This window comes from Dermacentor albipictus, chromosome 1, assembly GCF_038994185.2.
Source record: "Dermacentor albipictus isolate Rhodes 1998 colony chromosome 1, USDA_Dalb.pri_finalv2, whole genome shotgun sequence".
Classification (NCBI taxonomy): Eukaryota; Metazoa; Arthropoda; class Arachnida; order Ixodida; family Ixodidae; genus Dermacentor; species Dermacentor albipictus.
This window is the reverse complement of record NC_091821.1, coordinates 463615147-463630957: the sequence shown is the minus strand read 5'-3', so window position 1 is coordinate 463630957 and position 15811 is coordinate 463615147. Positions and strand designations below refer to the sequence as shown.

Sequence of the window (15811 nt, the reverse complement as noted above, 5' to 3'; positions counted from 1 at the left end):
TTGAGCATAGTGGTTGTAGGTCCCTTGTTCTTGCTGCTGTTGCCTTGCTCTTGCTGGCTCTGCGGCGATGTTTTCCCATCGCCAGCAATCCTTGTGGTGGAGCGTAATTTTCGGCTTGTCACAATTTTCCAACCTAGATGTTCATCATTCTCTTCTAATCTGGTAGCGTCTTCATCTTCCATGCGCGATTCCGCCATCGCGGCCCGGCGGGGCCAGTAGGCCTACTTGGGTTTGCACCAGAAAGGCCAGTAAAAGTCCAAAAAAGAAAGTCCCACCTTAAAGAAAGGTGTCCGCCAATTCGCGGTGGCTTCACAAATCCAGTGATGTGCTTGAATCCATGATGGTGGCAAAGAAGGCTGCACAAACATTCAAAAACGACGGAGCCGATGTTGTTGTTGTTGTTGTAGCCTGTGATGCGTGTGGCTCCTACTCACGATGGGGGATTGGCCAAGAAATGGGTGGACTATTCAAAATTGTTATGGAGCATAAATTTCTTAATAGCTATTGAAATAGCATTGAATAGCGCAGAATTACCTGTTAAATAAAATCAGGAAAGTCATATTGAATGAGTAATAATTAATTTAAAAGTAAAAACAAAAAGAAAGGAATTTAGTAGGGCATTCGTTTAGATTCCGTAAAGAATGTTCGGACAGCGAAGCATGCATCCCTGTGGCTGAATCCCAAAGTGGACGCTCCGAACGAAAGAATTGCAGGTTCTGTCAAGTCCAGGCCAATTCTCCGAAACGGTATTTCCAACCATCTTTTTCTAACCGCAGTAAAGCGGCGACCAGATAGAAGAAAGTGGTGTATCGTCTCTTCCTCATTACAAAAAGAACAGAGGGGGGAGGGAACCAAACCCGACCTGTGTACATAGAAATTCAGCGAGGGTATGCGGCAGCGTAATTTGGTGACGCAGACCTCAAGCATCTTTGTATCACAGGATTCGCTATGCCAGGGATGTGCCAGGTGCTGATACTCTGGAGAAGCAGTCAAATGTGGGTTTGATAAGGCTAATCTTATTGATCGCATCCCAAATCTTGCCGCCGTGATCTGTGCAGTCACTGGTAGAATTGGAAGAACAGGGCCGGATAGTGATGCATTTGCCAGTGAATCAGCAGTTTCATTAAAAACAAACCTTTATGCCCTGGTACCCAAATCAAATGAACACATTGCACATGGGCTGGAACTAGTAAGTGGAAGAGTTTTAGTATGGGGGACTCATTAGTAGCGGTAAGGCAAGAGCATACTGAAAGGGAGTCAGTCAGAATGGCAGCCGTTCAAAAAATTGGGTCTAATTTACGTAAAGCTAAGATTACTGCTAACAACTCGGCCAGAAAAATAGGCACAAAATCAGGCAACCTTAAAGAAAAAGACCAGTCGAGTGCAGGACAAAATATTCCAATGCCAGCTTTTTCCTCGCACTGAGGGACGTCCGCACCTCGGCTTCTTCTTCTATATCCATTGTAATTGGTCCCCTGAGTTACTAAGCAAGGCAATAACATCAGCGAATCGCAAGTTACTAAGGTATTCTCCATTAACTCTTATCCCCAATTCTTCCCAATCCAGCTCTCTGAATACCTCCTGTGAACACGCTGTGAATAGCATTGGAGAGATCGTGTCTCCCCGCCTGGCGCCTTTCTTTATAGGGATTTTGTTGCTTTCTTTATGGAGGACTACGGTGGCTGTGGAGCCGCTATAGATATCTTTCAATATTTTTACATACGGCTCGTCTACACCCTGATTCCGTAATGCTTCCATGACCGCTGAGGTTTCGGCTGTCAACGCTTTCTCGTAATTAATGAAAGCTATATATAAGGGTTGGTTATATTCCGCACATTTCTCTATCACCTGATTGATCGTGTGAATATGGTTTATTGTTGAGTAGCCTTTACGGAATCCTGCCTGGTCCTTTGGTTGACAGAAGTCTAGGGTGTTCCTGATTCTATTTGCGATTACCTTAGTAAATAGATTGTATGCAACGGACAGTAAGCTGATTGGTCTATAATTTTTCAAGTATTTGGCGTCCCCTTTCTTATGGATTAGGATTATGTTGGCGTTCTTCCAAGACTCCGGCACGCTCGAGGTCATGAGGCATTGCGTATACAGGGTTGCCAGTTTTTCTAGAACAATGTGCCCCCCAACCTTCAACAAATCTGCTGTTACCTGATCACCCCCAGCTGCCTTCCCCTTTTGCATAGCTCCCAAGTTTCTTTACTTCTACCGGCGTTACTTGCGGGATTTCAAATTCCTCTAGACTCTTTTCTCTCTCATTATCGCCGTGGGCGCCACTGGTACTGTATAAATATCTATAGAACTCCTTAGCCACTTGAACTATCTCATTCATATTAGTAGATATTGCCGGCTTTGTCTCTTAACGCATACATCTGATTCTTGCCTATTCCTAGTTTCTTCCCTGCTTTTAGGCTTCCTCCGTTCCTGAGAGCATTTTCAGTTCTATCCATACTAAACTTCCTTATGTCAGCTGTTTTACGCTTGTTGATTAAGTTGGAAAGTTCTGCCAGTTCTATTCTAGGTGTAGGGTTAGAGGCCTTCATGCACTGGCGTTTCTTGATCAGATCTTTCGTCTCCTGCGATAGCTTACTGGTATCCGGTCTAACGGAGTTACCGCCGACTTCTATTGCACACTCCTTAATGATGTCCATAAGATTGTCCTTCATTGCTTCAACACTAAGGTCCTTTTCCTGAGTTAAAACCGAATACCTGTTCTGTAGCTTGATCCGGAATTCTTCTATTTTCCCTCTTACCTCTAACTCATTTATAGGTTTCTGATGTACCAGTTTCTTGCGCTCCCTCCTCAAGTCAACGCTAATTCGAGTTCTTAACATCCTATGGTCACTGCAGTGCTCCTTGCCGAGCACGTCCACATCTTGTATGATGCCAAGGTTAGCGCAGAGTATAAGGCCTATTTAATTTCTAGTATCGCCATTCGGGCTGCTCCACGTCCACTTTCGCCTATCCCGCTTGCGGAAGAAGGTATTCATTATCCGCATATAATTCTGTTCTGCAAATTCTACTAATAACTCTCTCCTGCTATTCCTAGAGCCTATGCCATATTCCCCCACTGACTTGTCTCCAGCCTGCTTCTTGCCTACCCTGGCATTGAAGTCGGCCATCAGTATGGTGTATTTTGTTTTGACTTTACCAATCGCCAATTCCACGTCTTCATAGAATCTTTCGACTTCCTGGTCATCATGACTGGATGTAGGGGCGTAGACCTGTACTACCTTCAATTTTCGTTATTTCGTTAGTAACTTCGTTAGTAATAATTCATTAGTAACTTCTAACTAGTGTCGTACGGTTCCTATAAACAAAATAAACGTTCGTTGTAAATACAAGCAGCACCTATAATGTGTAGTGCCCCTTAATTTGTTCGGTTCGGGATCGATATCCGTCCGTCCATCCATCCGTCCGTCTGTGTGCCTGTCTGTCTGTCTGTCTGTCTGTCTATGCGGACCCATTGGATTGCTTTGTCTACTTGCTTGAAGCCACTAGGTATATGCACCTGGTCATCGTGCCGTCGTGATCGTTCCATCGTCGTTATTCCAGCTTCACGATCTTACTATCGCCATGTCGTCGTCCTCACACTTTCTTCCCTGTGCCAAGTTGCGCAAGTTGTCTAAAAGCTTGGGCCACCAGACATGGACTCATGGTCATGATACCGTCGTGGTCGTTGCATCATCGTCATTCCAGCTTTGTCATCTGACTCTCGTCATGCCGTCGTCCTCACGCCATCGCCTTTATACAGTCGTCATGCACTCCTTGTCACACCGCTATCGTGTTGTCGTTCCGTAGTTTACATTACAGCTTCGTGATCCGAGTCTCGTCATGCTGTCGTCGTCACGCCTTCTACTCTGACAGAGCAGTTAAAGTTGTCTAATTGCTTCGGCCATAATATATATATATATATATATATATATATATATATATATATATATATATATATATATATATATATATCTTCGTGGTCATGATGCCGTCATGTCTAATGCATTGCAATCATTCCAACTTCGTCATCCGACTCTCTCCATGCTGTCGTTTCATCATCGTCATCACTTAAGTAACGTCTTCCCATTGTCGTCATGTCACCATCGTCATACTGCCTTTGTCGTCCCACCGACGTCAATCTTTCTTCGTCATTCTATCGTAATGATACTGTTGCCATTTGATGATGATTATGTCGCCTTTGTCATGCCATCATACTCAGACAGGCGCTATCATGCATCCGTTCTCAGACCATCGTCGTGCGTGCCGTAGTCGTGAAGCAGTCGCGGTCATTACGAGGTCGTCATGGTAACTTCGACATCCTACTCTCGTCAAGCCGTCGTGGTGAGTGATCGTCGTCCCACGGTCGTCGCTATACCGCTGTCATCGTGTCACTGCCCTCACGCCGTCTTTTCACCCTCGTCATCACCTCTGTATCGTCATCTCATTGTAGTCATCCAGACGTCATACCACCGCGGTCGATCCATCGACGTCATTCCATGTCCATGATCGTAAACATGCTGTCGTCATTCAGTCACGATTATGGCGCCGTTCTCATGCCATCGTCATCATTTCGTCATCATCAGACAGATGCTATCATAAACCCGTTGTCACACATGACGCCGTGGTCATGCCATCGTCTTCATTCCCGGTTCTTGATCCGGTTGTCGTCATACTGACGTCGTAGCGCCATTCTCGTCATGCAGTCGTAGCCTTTAGATTGTCCTCATTTCGCTGTCTCACGCTGTTGTCGTCACACCATCCCCATAATTTAAGGAAAGACCTCTCATTGCAGATCATGCAGCCGTCGTTGTACCGTCTTTGTTGTCCGATCAATATAATTCCTTCGTCATTCCTTCGTCACTGCGTCAGTGTCATTCACTCGACGTCATGACGCTAAGCTCACGGGTTTGGGAGACCTTGGAAAGCGAGTCCCATAGCAGATTGGGACGATATCAGAGTATGGGGCATGTAGCTGAAGCAACGAAAGTCTCAGAATTACCACTAAACGTGTTAAATACCGTCATTTCAGTAATGCGGTCTGTCGCTGCATTACTCGAATGCTATTCGCTTTATCGTCGACAATTGTGGTGAGATGAGTTCTGACGTGATTTTTTTTTTGCATGCACCGTTTCTCAAATCACCGCTGCTACACAAAAACGGCCCACTGGGCCAGCTTCAATCCAGTTCAACCCTACTTCCACGCAGTCCGCAGGAAAACCGTTAAGGACATAAGGTATTTTATTGTCGTTTTTGTTAGATTAGAGTCAGAAGTAAAAAGCACATTGTTCAGAAAAGCGAATGCCCCGAGCCTAATGGTGGCTCTCGGCGTCATAAATTGAGGCGTGTGCCATAATGAGCGCGACCAATCACCAGATGATGCACCTTCTCTCCGGGTTCATCTTGGCCTTGTCATCACATTCGAAGGCCTCGGCGAATGCACGTAGGTTCTGCAGCGGTATGTTCACCCTGTGAAGTGGCATGTAAACGATTTAAAAACAATTAGCGGCGAATGGGAGGGAAAACCTTAGATAACAACAATTACGTTTACTGGTGGTGGAGAAAACGTCTTTATTTCTCTACAGAGTACGACCACCTCTTGGTAGTTATCATCTGGGGACGAAGGAAAAGATAATGAGGTTCGAGGGAGGGGGAGCGGGGCACGTAAAATTAGATCAGCAATAGTGGTTCTGAGAGACATTCCGTCAGTGAACCTAAGATATATTTTCGGGGCTGTGTTCATCGCTCTTTTTGCAATAATTGCGGGTGTGCAAACATTCAAAATTTCGGATGCCGCTCACATACACTTACTTTCCCAATCGAAGTATTCGATCATACTGTAGCCGAATACACTTGGTTACTACGAACATTGCAGCCTGCAGCAGCAGGAAGCTCCCTTTGCATAGATGTTACCCGCAGCTTGAGCTAAGCTTTAGCTTTGTTACAGTGGACAGATGGGCTTGTCGGAATATCGACATTTCATGCATTTCCAGCGATTTAAACAAATAGGATAAATTAGGAGAACAGGAAAGACGAAAGGACAGACAGGGCGCTGGAGAGGTCAGGTACGAGTGCCCTGCGTGTTCTTTCGTCTTCCCTCTTCTCTTAATTTTTCCTATTGCTTTAGAGCGCTGGAAATGCATGAAACGTTTAACGTCGTTACTAATTTCCAGATTGCCCAGTAATACGAACGTCAAGGAACATTTCGCTCGGTGAAGGAATTAAGTCACTCTTTTACTAGCTTTCCTCTGCGCTATCTTGTTTGCCTTTAAAAGCAAAAAAAAAACTAGCGGGAAATTTTATTCCATATTGGAAGTCAACATTTTTCAAGCATTCGTAGTAGATTGGAATCGGATCAATCATAGTGAACAAGTAATAACAGAGGTTACAGCTTCACCCTATGGATTCACCAGTTAAATTTAACATGCAGGAAAAAAAAAAGAGAAAGGGCTCAGCACTGAGGCCAACACAGCAGGCCTCACCGGGTGGACAATTTACTCTGCAAGCTGTTGTTTATCTTTAAATAATATTTGTAATGTAAAAATGAGGTAAAAATTGAGCAAAAAATGTTCGTGCATTGTTGAACACCGCTAGCGAAACATTTACTTGCACTTAAAGCAGCAATTTACAAAAAAGGCTTGCGTAAACTACCGTTCTAATGAAAGATATCACCCTTTTACATCGGCCACTTCTAGACGGTGCTTTATGTTTCTGAAGTGATAAGCATCCGAACTGTTCAGTAACATATAGGCATTTACTATAATAGTTTCTAAAAAAAAAGACATTTTAAAGCTTTCAAACAAATGGAGTGTCATGTACATATGTCAAGAAAGAAAACAAAATTTAGAAATGCAGTCATAAATTCTCAACCGGATCGGGTTGTCGTACTTATTTAGGTTACAAAAACACTTTTTTGGATAAGATTTGTCACAAAACTACTGTATTGTTTGGGGGGGGGGGTCACATGCAGGATATAAACTGCTCGCTTTAGGCGGCCAAAGGAAACGGGCTGTTTAAAAATGCAGACTTTTGTTGTCGAGGCAGACCCTGCAGGCTCCACACATTAATTTGTTTCTTTTACTGTGAGCAGCAGTTATCGCATGGGAATTGGGTCGAATGAGCAAGTTCGCTTATCTCGTAGAGCTGCGCACGAAGATGCGCAGTAGCTGAAGCATATAAGGAAAGGGTGACATTGCCTTATACAATTGGCAGTAAAGTGAAATGCGAAAAATTGAAGAGGATAGAAGAGTGAATAAGTACGGCGGTCGAGATAACTGTGCGGTGCAATGTACCATGTTCCAAGGCGGCGGACGTTACCAAGTGCCTCAGAGTGGTAATAAGCAGGGTGTCGAACCGCAAGAAAATGGCGGCTTGGTTCGGGTTCGACGCGCTGTGATTTCGTTCCGGTTCAGTTGCGGCTCCAAGAAATAAAAATTGAAACGGTTCGCAGACCGGTTCGTGACACTGAACGGGCTCACGAACTGGTTTGGTGTACTTCATGGTATCCTGCCCTATGGCGATATGCTTCAAGGCGCATATGCGCAAGTTCCATCGGGAGGACGCGCAAATTTACGAATGAATGACACAGATAAAGCGGGAATTTTCATCATACATATCAAAAAGAGAGATAATTAGTGAGAATCCTTGCGCTAGCGTAAAATCTGCGTAGCTTCCACACTTGTTACTTTGACAAAGCAGAATCAGTTTTTGTTTTGCTTCTGGGTTTTGCTATAGAACTGGTGGTGAGGGAACTATAGCATCTGATCTATGGTGCTGAAGGCAGCAGGAATTCACACAGCATTACGTAAATCACAACTTGACACCTCTGGTGTGTAGCAAAGAAAGAAGCTAGCGTTTGACATTTCACTCAGTTTTCTGCTTTTTTTAGAAGGAAGTGATGACATGGGTGTTTCTGAACGATGAAAAGGGATGGTTTGTGCGGAAGCATACGTCGATCTTATTTCTTTCGCACCTGCACGAGTAACGTACTCTTGCGCTGGCTAAGAGCGGACAAAGAAGACAAAAGCACGTACATTGGGCCTCACGAATAATTTACACAAATAGAAAAGCGTTGAACCACGGCAAGTAACACAAGCAGGTGTCAGATGCCGCATACTGCCGCGCTTACCGCTCGCGGAGAAGGTGACGGCGTTGGTTAACGGCCTCAACGTTACGGTTGCAGTACGTTGTGCAGCTGGACCCGTTGATATCCCTCTCGGAGGAAAGCGTCTTTTCCGCTCTCCATTGATCTAGTTTTAGTTACAAGGCCGAATTTAGTTAACGGCCGAATCGGGAACATCACCCAAATGTTGATTCCATGGAGCCCCTGAGACAACTTTTCGGCCGCGGAACACAAGTGTCATGGCCGACTGCAGAAGTGAAAGCGTCTCTGCCGAGGCGGCCGTAGTTACCAGCACATACCCATCGTCTACCCCCATTCTCTAACAAAACTCAACTCATGAGTGATAACAATCTGCTAGTAGGGTGCGCCGAATGAAGTGTAGCTATTCGAACAATCGTCCAAACTATCGAGCACCCGTTGTCGCCTTGTATGCTTCGTGCCTCGGGCCGTACCAGCAGCTGTTGTTATTTTATTATCTTATTTTTATTTGGGGGGGGGGGGGGAGTGCGTTGAGGTTCGGTTCAAGTTCAGGCATGTTACAAACATATCGGTTCGGGTTCAGTTGGACACCGTGGTAATGAGCGAAATATATAATTATCTAGCTAACTGTTCATCACTCGCGGCCCAAGACAGTCCCCCGAGTGTACAAAGGGAAATTGGGAAAAGAATTCGTACTGAAAAAAAAAGAAAAAAGAAAAGAACTTGAAGGGATGTGACGAATTACTGGTAACTTGACGTACGATGCCGAAAGCGAGCCAAGAAATACGAGACTAGTCGATGACGACATAAAAAGGCAATAAGACTATGGCTTGGGCCAGTTGGTAGTATACTTCGTGGTAGATATACCCCAATGCACAAGAAAAAAAAAAGCAGGAAAAGCAGCAATGAGAACGACATGCACAAAAAGCGCTGAATGACGCAACTTTGTCACGGTATATATATTGTGGCGGCCAGGTAGGCCGGGTCATGAAGGAGCAGGTTAGACGATAGAGAACAATTGCCTTAGCGCTAGAAGTAAACTGCGATAAGACAGGTCGTGTGGTTCGCACTTCATGAGCACAATAACATAGTATTTAGCCGCAAATGTATTTCACGTGAAAGGTCGGCCAAAGATGATTGATTTTGGGACGAAAAGAGAAACTGCGTCAGCGAAACCACGACAGAACTGGCGCTAATTGATGGAAGTTACATCCTTTATTGCACTAGCTTTGAGAAAACCGTAATCGGGCAAGAAAATCACAAGGTAACGAGACTGCGCGTCATCGCCTCAGCTTTGTTTCTCTGGGTTGGTCGGCTTGCGAGCTCTTTTCTGACGCTAGCGTAATAAGATGACGTTAGCCAAACATCGACTGCTTCGCAAAGTAGAGTATGATGTAGTTTCTACAGATGGTATATTTTGGAGTTTGACTTCACTGAATGGCTAGGCGCTGCTGATGCCATGTGCGCAAAACTCGCTAAACACGGGAAATAGAACAAAATGGGCCACAAAATGCTACGCTGTGTCCAGTGTTTAGCGTTGTTTGCTTTCAACGTATACACCAACTATGTCGTCTAGTCGCATTGGTTCATGTCCCGTTTGTTGACTACCTGCTTATGTGTGTCACCGCGGCAATAAACCCATCACTTGAGAGTTCCGCGCGGTTCAGAGCTTGCTGCGTGTCGTCCTAACTGTCGTGTTTTCAAAGCGAAGCTTTCTTTGCCTCTTCTGCCGACTTTCCGGGCGCTGCTGCGATGATCTTGGCGCGTGTGCCGCTGTGGGTTGTGCGACACCACGACATGCCTACGTTTGTGCGTATGGCACGTGCTGTGCTTGCTTTCCTATGAGACAAATATGCAGGTGCTAGGCTGTGGAGGTTGCGCGCTAGGCTGTGACAGTGCAAACAGTACAATCGTCCACAGCCTTAAAAGAGCGCTTGGAGTTGGCGTCTTAACTGCGTGCAGTTCACGTATGCAGAAGGAGCACGTAAACACGCGCAAGCAAAATGGCTCCAAAGTGTGCACTCAGCGTCGAGGACACCCGGGCCTGAAAGAAGCACCACGTGGAACAGGAGCGTCTTCGCTACGCAGTGAAACATGGTGCAGACCGCGAATGTTTGTATACAATGTATTATAATTAATAATTGGATTAGGTACAGCCTCATAATTCAATTACAATTCGACACTTCTGCCACGATACGATGTGCCATGTGAGGCAATGATAATGCTCAACCCTCTTAGAGATTATGCGTAATCACGCACAACAACGCCTCACTCAAGCAAACCCGTCTCTCTGTGTGTTCTGCGGACTACGCAGACAAACAGCAGAGGTGCACACAAGGTAAAGTCTAACATTAACTAACCACTCTCGTACCGGACTAAACGCTGAGGAAATTACACATTCGCCACCAACATCACAGCAAATTGCCCTCAGTGAAAGAAAAGAGCTTACAAAGCTTCGCTTACATCGATTCCCACAGTGCATGGCATCCGCATTTTTTTATATATATATTTTTTGGTGAATTATATCTGCTGAGAATGCAGCGGAAGATACACTGCAGCCTAATTGAAGCATTACTTGTAAAGATGAGTCATCCAATTAAGTTGGCTCATTTTCGTGATGTCACGTTGGAGGCGAAGCTATTGAGTGTGTAACTGGCCAAGATGTTTTATCTTCATAGTAAAATGAGAGCAAAAGGAATGGCAACACAAGGACACGCGCTGTCCTGTGTACTTCTCTGTATTTTGTTGCCGTTCCTTGTGCGCTGCTTTTACTGCGAAGTTATTCTTTCGATGTATTTCGGGAACATTGTTTCGGAGAGCAGAGGCATAGAGAACAAGTGCATAAGGGCTTTGTACGTTAAACTTGTACAGAATCCCTATGTTGTTACCCAGGAGTGCGCGTATTTGTTCGGCAGCTAGCTGCTCGCACCTTGCACACAAACCGTAGTTCCCCTAAAGTACTTCAGGGACATGTAGATCGCAAGAAGTAACCGAATCTTGTAAACCGGAAAGGGGGAATCAAACGCTGTTGCCAAGGGTGAATAAGCTCTACAGACAAACCCCTGACTTGCCGGGATAATGGCATCATTTGCAATGAGTTTAAAGCTAAAATCCAACTGATCGACTCTGCCACATATAGTTCAAGCGCGTGCTTTTCGATTATCTTGAAGCAAACGTGTTGCTTGCTTTTTTACTAAAACCAAGTCGTTGACAATCTGCGTTGTACAGAAGTGACAAGCAGCTCTCGGCGTAGACAGTGGAATGTCTCAAGGAGCATGAGTGGTGCATGCAACTACGAAGCTAAGGGCTTGACTCAGAGGCGTTTGTCTTCCGAATGTCACTCGACTCTTCGAACTGCGACGCTATTCTGGTCCCGCTGCTATTTCGTGTCTTGCCGCCACGCAAGCTCACTGCTATTTCTGACTGCCACCGAGAAATGCGCAGCAAACCGACACATTCCTGAAATAAGTGAGGCCCTTGGACCTCCCACGGCAGAAGGCACTTGTGCCAAGAGGTGAGCACAGGTAGGCACCGGAAAATGTCAAAGCCTATTAACGAAATATAAAGACGAAGAACAATAAAGAAATCTATTTTGTTGGGGATATCTTATGATTTCATCAAAACCTGGTAAACAAGGACTTTACGCTGCCCCACGCATTACCAGCCCCACGTGCTACCTCGGTGGATGGCTGTGGCGCTGTGCCGTTGAGTACGAGGTTTCAAGTTCGATTCTAGTCCAGGGCGGCCGCATTCAAATCGGGGCACAATGCCAAAACGCCTCACTAACTTAGTTTTGATGCATGTATATTAAAGAAACGCACGTCAACATTATTCTTCAGCGTTCGACTACAACGTCTGCTTAAGGCTCGTGAACAATATTTATCAGCATTACCTTCTGTCAAGTAAACATGATGATAATGTCAGCAGAAGGCTTAAAAAATACAGGGAAAGTACCGTTAACAACTGCCCCTCTGAAGGAAATTTTTGAAGGCCTGAAATAGTGACAAGAAGGTGTTCAGAAGACAAGGAACAGATAGACAGGCCTCGCGCTCACTGAGCACCAGAAGACAACATCCAAGTGCCAACATCAAATTTGTTGCACGTAGCTTCAGCTGACTTCTCAAGAGCGGGCACCCAGAGCACGAATGGAAGACGACACCATGTATAGTACTTCCAACGGGAGGGTACCAAGCGAGCTAACGCGAAGGTAGGTGAAATTTCAGCAAAATAAATGTGACCATCTATGAAGACTGAAAGTAAATGAAATGTCAAACGTCACTCCAGAATTAGGAATGCCTCGCATTTCCACGACCTCAGACAGAATAAGCGCGTCAGCGTCTACGTATTTGCCTTAGCAGGTACGGCCGCTCCTATCAAAACATTCACCGCTGAAAGGGCATAGCCACATGAGATGATTTCGCCTCCGAGAAAAAAGTATGGTGTGCCAGCGGACCACTCAACAGAAAGCCTTAGGTGCAACTCGAAGCAGTGGTGGCACAGCCATTTATAAAAACACATACGATGCCGCACGAATACAACACAACGATGATGGCAACGGTGGCACGACGTTGGCACAACAGCTCAAACATAGAAAACATAGGCCGAAATCACGGGCGAGAATAAATGTATGGAAACGTGATACCGGCAAAAGGCTGCCATAGAAAATGACGAAAATACCTTTAGCAGGTACCGCTTCAAGAAGACCTGACCAAAACGACAAGATATACGCGCTATCTTGGTTCAAAGCTCTCCTAACGAAGGTACAAGATCTCGCGCACTTCCACAATCATAATAATGAGGAGCGGCCACAAATGCAACACCAGCAGCAGGCGCTGCAAGTAGGGATTCCCGAAGTATTACACCTGTAGCAGCATAATGCCGGCACAACGGGCTAGGACACCCACGAAACAGAATGAGTATTAAAGAATAAACGAGAACAGCAGTGCGTTAACGAGACACTGACGACGATTCAATTTAGACTGATGTTCCTTATTTTCGCTTATTTGGGCGTAATAGGTTGATTATTAAAGAAACCGGATAAAGGTAAGCACGCGTGTCAATATGAACACAAATCGATGAAGCTCCTAAGTTCTTGTAGAGTAGTGGGCTTGGGGTATACATATTGAGCAACAGCGCGAAGTTTCGCAGGATCTGGTAGAATTCCCTGTTTCGAGACAACGGGACCTAAGATTGAAGTGCCTTATTTTTGCGCCTAAAACCATTTCTAAAAGGACCTAACATCCGAAGCTTACGGGCACCAAAAAACATTTTTTGCAAATCAAGTTGCGACCCATCTCTGGTGAGATAAACAAGGACTTGCTCAAGGCAGGAGAGATGCAATTCAATATCCGTAGAAAAGACAGCAATGTCAGCAAGTAACAAAGGCATGCCTGCCATTTTAGAGCCCTGGGAATAGTGTCCGTAATTGTCTTGAAAGTGACAGGCGCGCTGCAAAGGCCGAAAGGCATTACATTAAACTCATATAATACGTCAGCAGTTACAAAAGCGATTTTTGGACGGTCGGCTTCAGCCATCGGCAATTGCCAGTACCCGAAGCGCAGATCCAGCCAAGAGAGAAACTCGGTGTCGATTCGTGGTAGGGGTTAAATATCCTTGCAGGTAATCGTGTTTAGCCGGCGGTAATCGAGGCAAAATTTGATGGATTTGTTCCTTTTGCACCCCAGCACGACCGGAGACGCGCAAGGACTGTGGGAGGGCTGGTTCACACCACGTACAGCGTTTGTTTGTCAATGACACTGCTTCAGCTGCGGAAACACGGTAGGACGCTGGCGCAGCGGAGCATGATGATCGGTGCAAATATGGTGAACAACCGCTGACGTTCACCCCAAGGAAGGTTAAAATTATGGGGTTTTACGTGCCAAAACCACTTTCTGATTATGAGGCACGCCGTAGTGGAGGACTCCGGAAATTTTGACCAGCTGGGGCTCTTTAACGTGCACCTAAATCTAAGCACACGGGTGTTTTCGCATTTCGCCCCATCGAAATGCGGCCGCCGTGGCCGGGATTCGATCCCGCGACCTCGTGCTCAGAAGCCCAACACCATATAGCCACTGAGCAACCACGGCGGGTCCCAAGGAAGGTTGGCCGAGGTCGATAGAGGGATCGAAACGTTCAAGCAGTTCAACGAGTTCACTGCGCTGAGCTGGCGTAGCCCGCCATCGACCGCAGGCAACTGAAAGACACTCTAGTATAGGAACGTGAGGCTGGTGTGGTAGCCGCAGTGACTGCACGGATAGGCAGTAGTGCCTCATCAGAAAGTAGGCCACATGGAAGAATGACTTCAAAAGTGTCGAAATGCCCCGCACATTCACCGTGTAATAGAGCAGAAAAACAGGTAAATGGATTGCACGCATGAATTGTAGCGGAACCGTCGGCGAGTGTGGCGACGGCAAACGGGAGTACAAGGTTCCGTCAACGCACGCTATATTTAGATGGTGTAAAAAGAGCAGTTGAGGCGGAGACAGTCAGAAGAAACGGAGACCAAGGCGGCAGAGAAAAGAGAGAATGACGTCAGCGGCGACGACCGCTTTCGGAGGTTGGCTAGTGAGATATATGGTAGTGTCGCTGAACGGAGACAAAGCCAGTTGCGTACGAGTGCGGTCGACAACAGCATGAAGCACGGAAAGAAAGTCTGATCCCAAAATAAGGTCATGCGAAGCACGGCATAGAACGAAAAATTCAACGAAATTTAATAGGTCTTGAATAATAACACAAGTGGTACATGCGGATGAAGGCTGGACTTGCTGCGATCTTGCCGCGCGTAGTGAAAGATTGGGAAAGGGAATCGCCACTTTGAGCTCGCGGCAGAGCTCTTTACTTATGACAGAAAGGGCAACCCCTGTGTCGACAACAGCGTTTGTGGTGACACTTTCGACAAATACTGTGATCTCGTTGGGGGGGAGGGGGAGGGAGTTCGAAAGATGAGGCCTCGAAAGTTTCGACGACGGCGCAGTTCTTGTTTTCTCATGGCCAGAGCCCGAATAGCGAAGCATGGGTGAAAGAGCATGGCGGCGGCGAGGAGGAGATCGACGTGAGCTGAATGCGGGGCGACATGAATACTAGTTCGAGGGATCAGGGATAGAAATGTGTGAAGGATATTGGGAAAGGTAGCTGAAGCTCGGTGCGCGCCATCGCAAAAGTAAAGTCCACGGCGGCGACAGAAATGCGCAACATGGCCCTAAATAACGCATGTGAAACAGATGGGGTGGTTATGCGGAGTACGCCAGGGGTTAACAAAATGTTCGGAAGGCGACAACGGTACGTGAACTGGGCGTAGCGGACGCGGCGAGCAGAAACCGGTCGCTGGGCTGGAAGTAGTAGGCATCGGACGAGTGCGAGGTCGGTTGAGAGCTTCAGTGCTAAAATTATGCGGTTTTAGGTGCGAAAACCACTTTCTGATTATGAGACACGCCGTAGCGGAAGACTTCGGAAATTTCGACCACCTGAGGTTCTTTAACGTGCACCTAAATCTAAGTACACGGGTGTTTTCGCATTTCGACCCCATCGAAATGCGGCCGCCGTGGCCGGGATTTGATACCGCGACCTCGTGCTCAGCAGCCCAACACCCTAGCCACTGAGCAACCACGGCGGGTAAGAGCGTAAGTGTAAGTCTGAGGTGACAGTTGAGGTCCGCGCGTCAGCAACTTGCACCTGGATTATACGAAGGAGCGAGGGGTCTAGTGTGAA

General features: G+C 46.3%; 1 protein-coding gene across 2 annotated transcripts in view; it reads right to left on the bottom strand.

Moving 5' to 3' along the window:
- Positions 1-5233: 5233 nt before the first annotated feature.
- The window catches only part of LOC135905594 (endothelin-converting enzyme 1-like), a 94887-nt gene continuing 84309 nt past the window's right edge, over positions 5234-15811 (bottom strand). For both annotated transcript variants that reach the window (XM_065436538.2, XM_065436539.2), the window contains one exon: positions 5234-5472. In XM_065436538.2, coding sequence (XP_065292610.2) covers positions 5373-5472 — 100 coding nt within the window. In that variant the 3' untranslated portion in view covers positions 5234-5372. The remainder of the gene's footprint in view (positions 5473-15811) is intronic.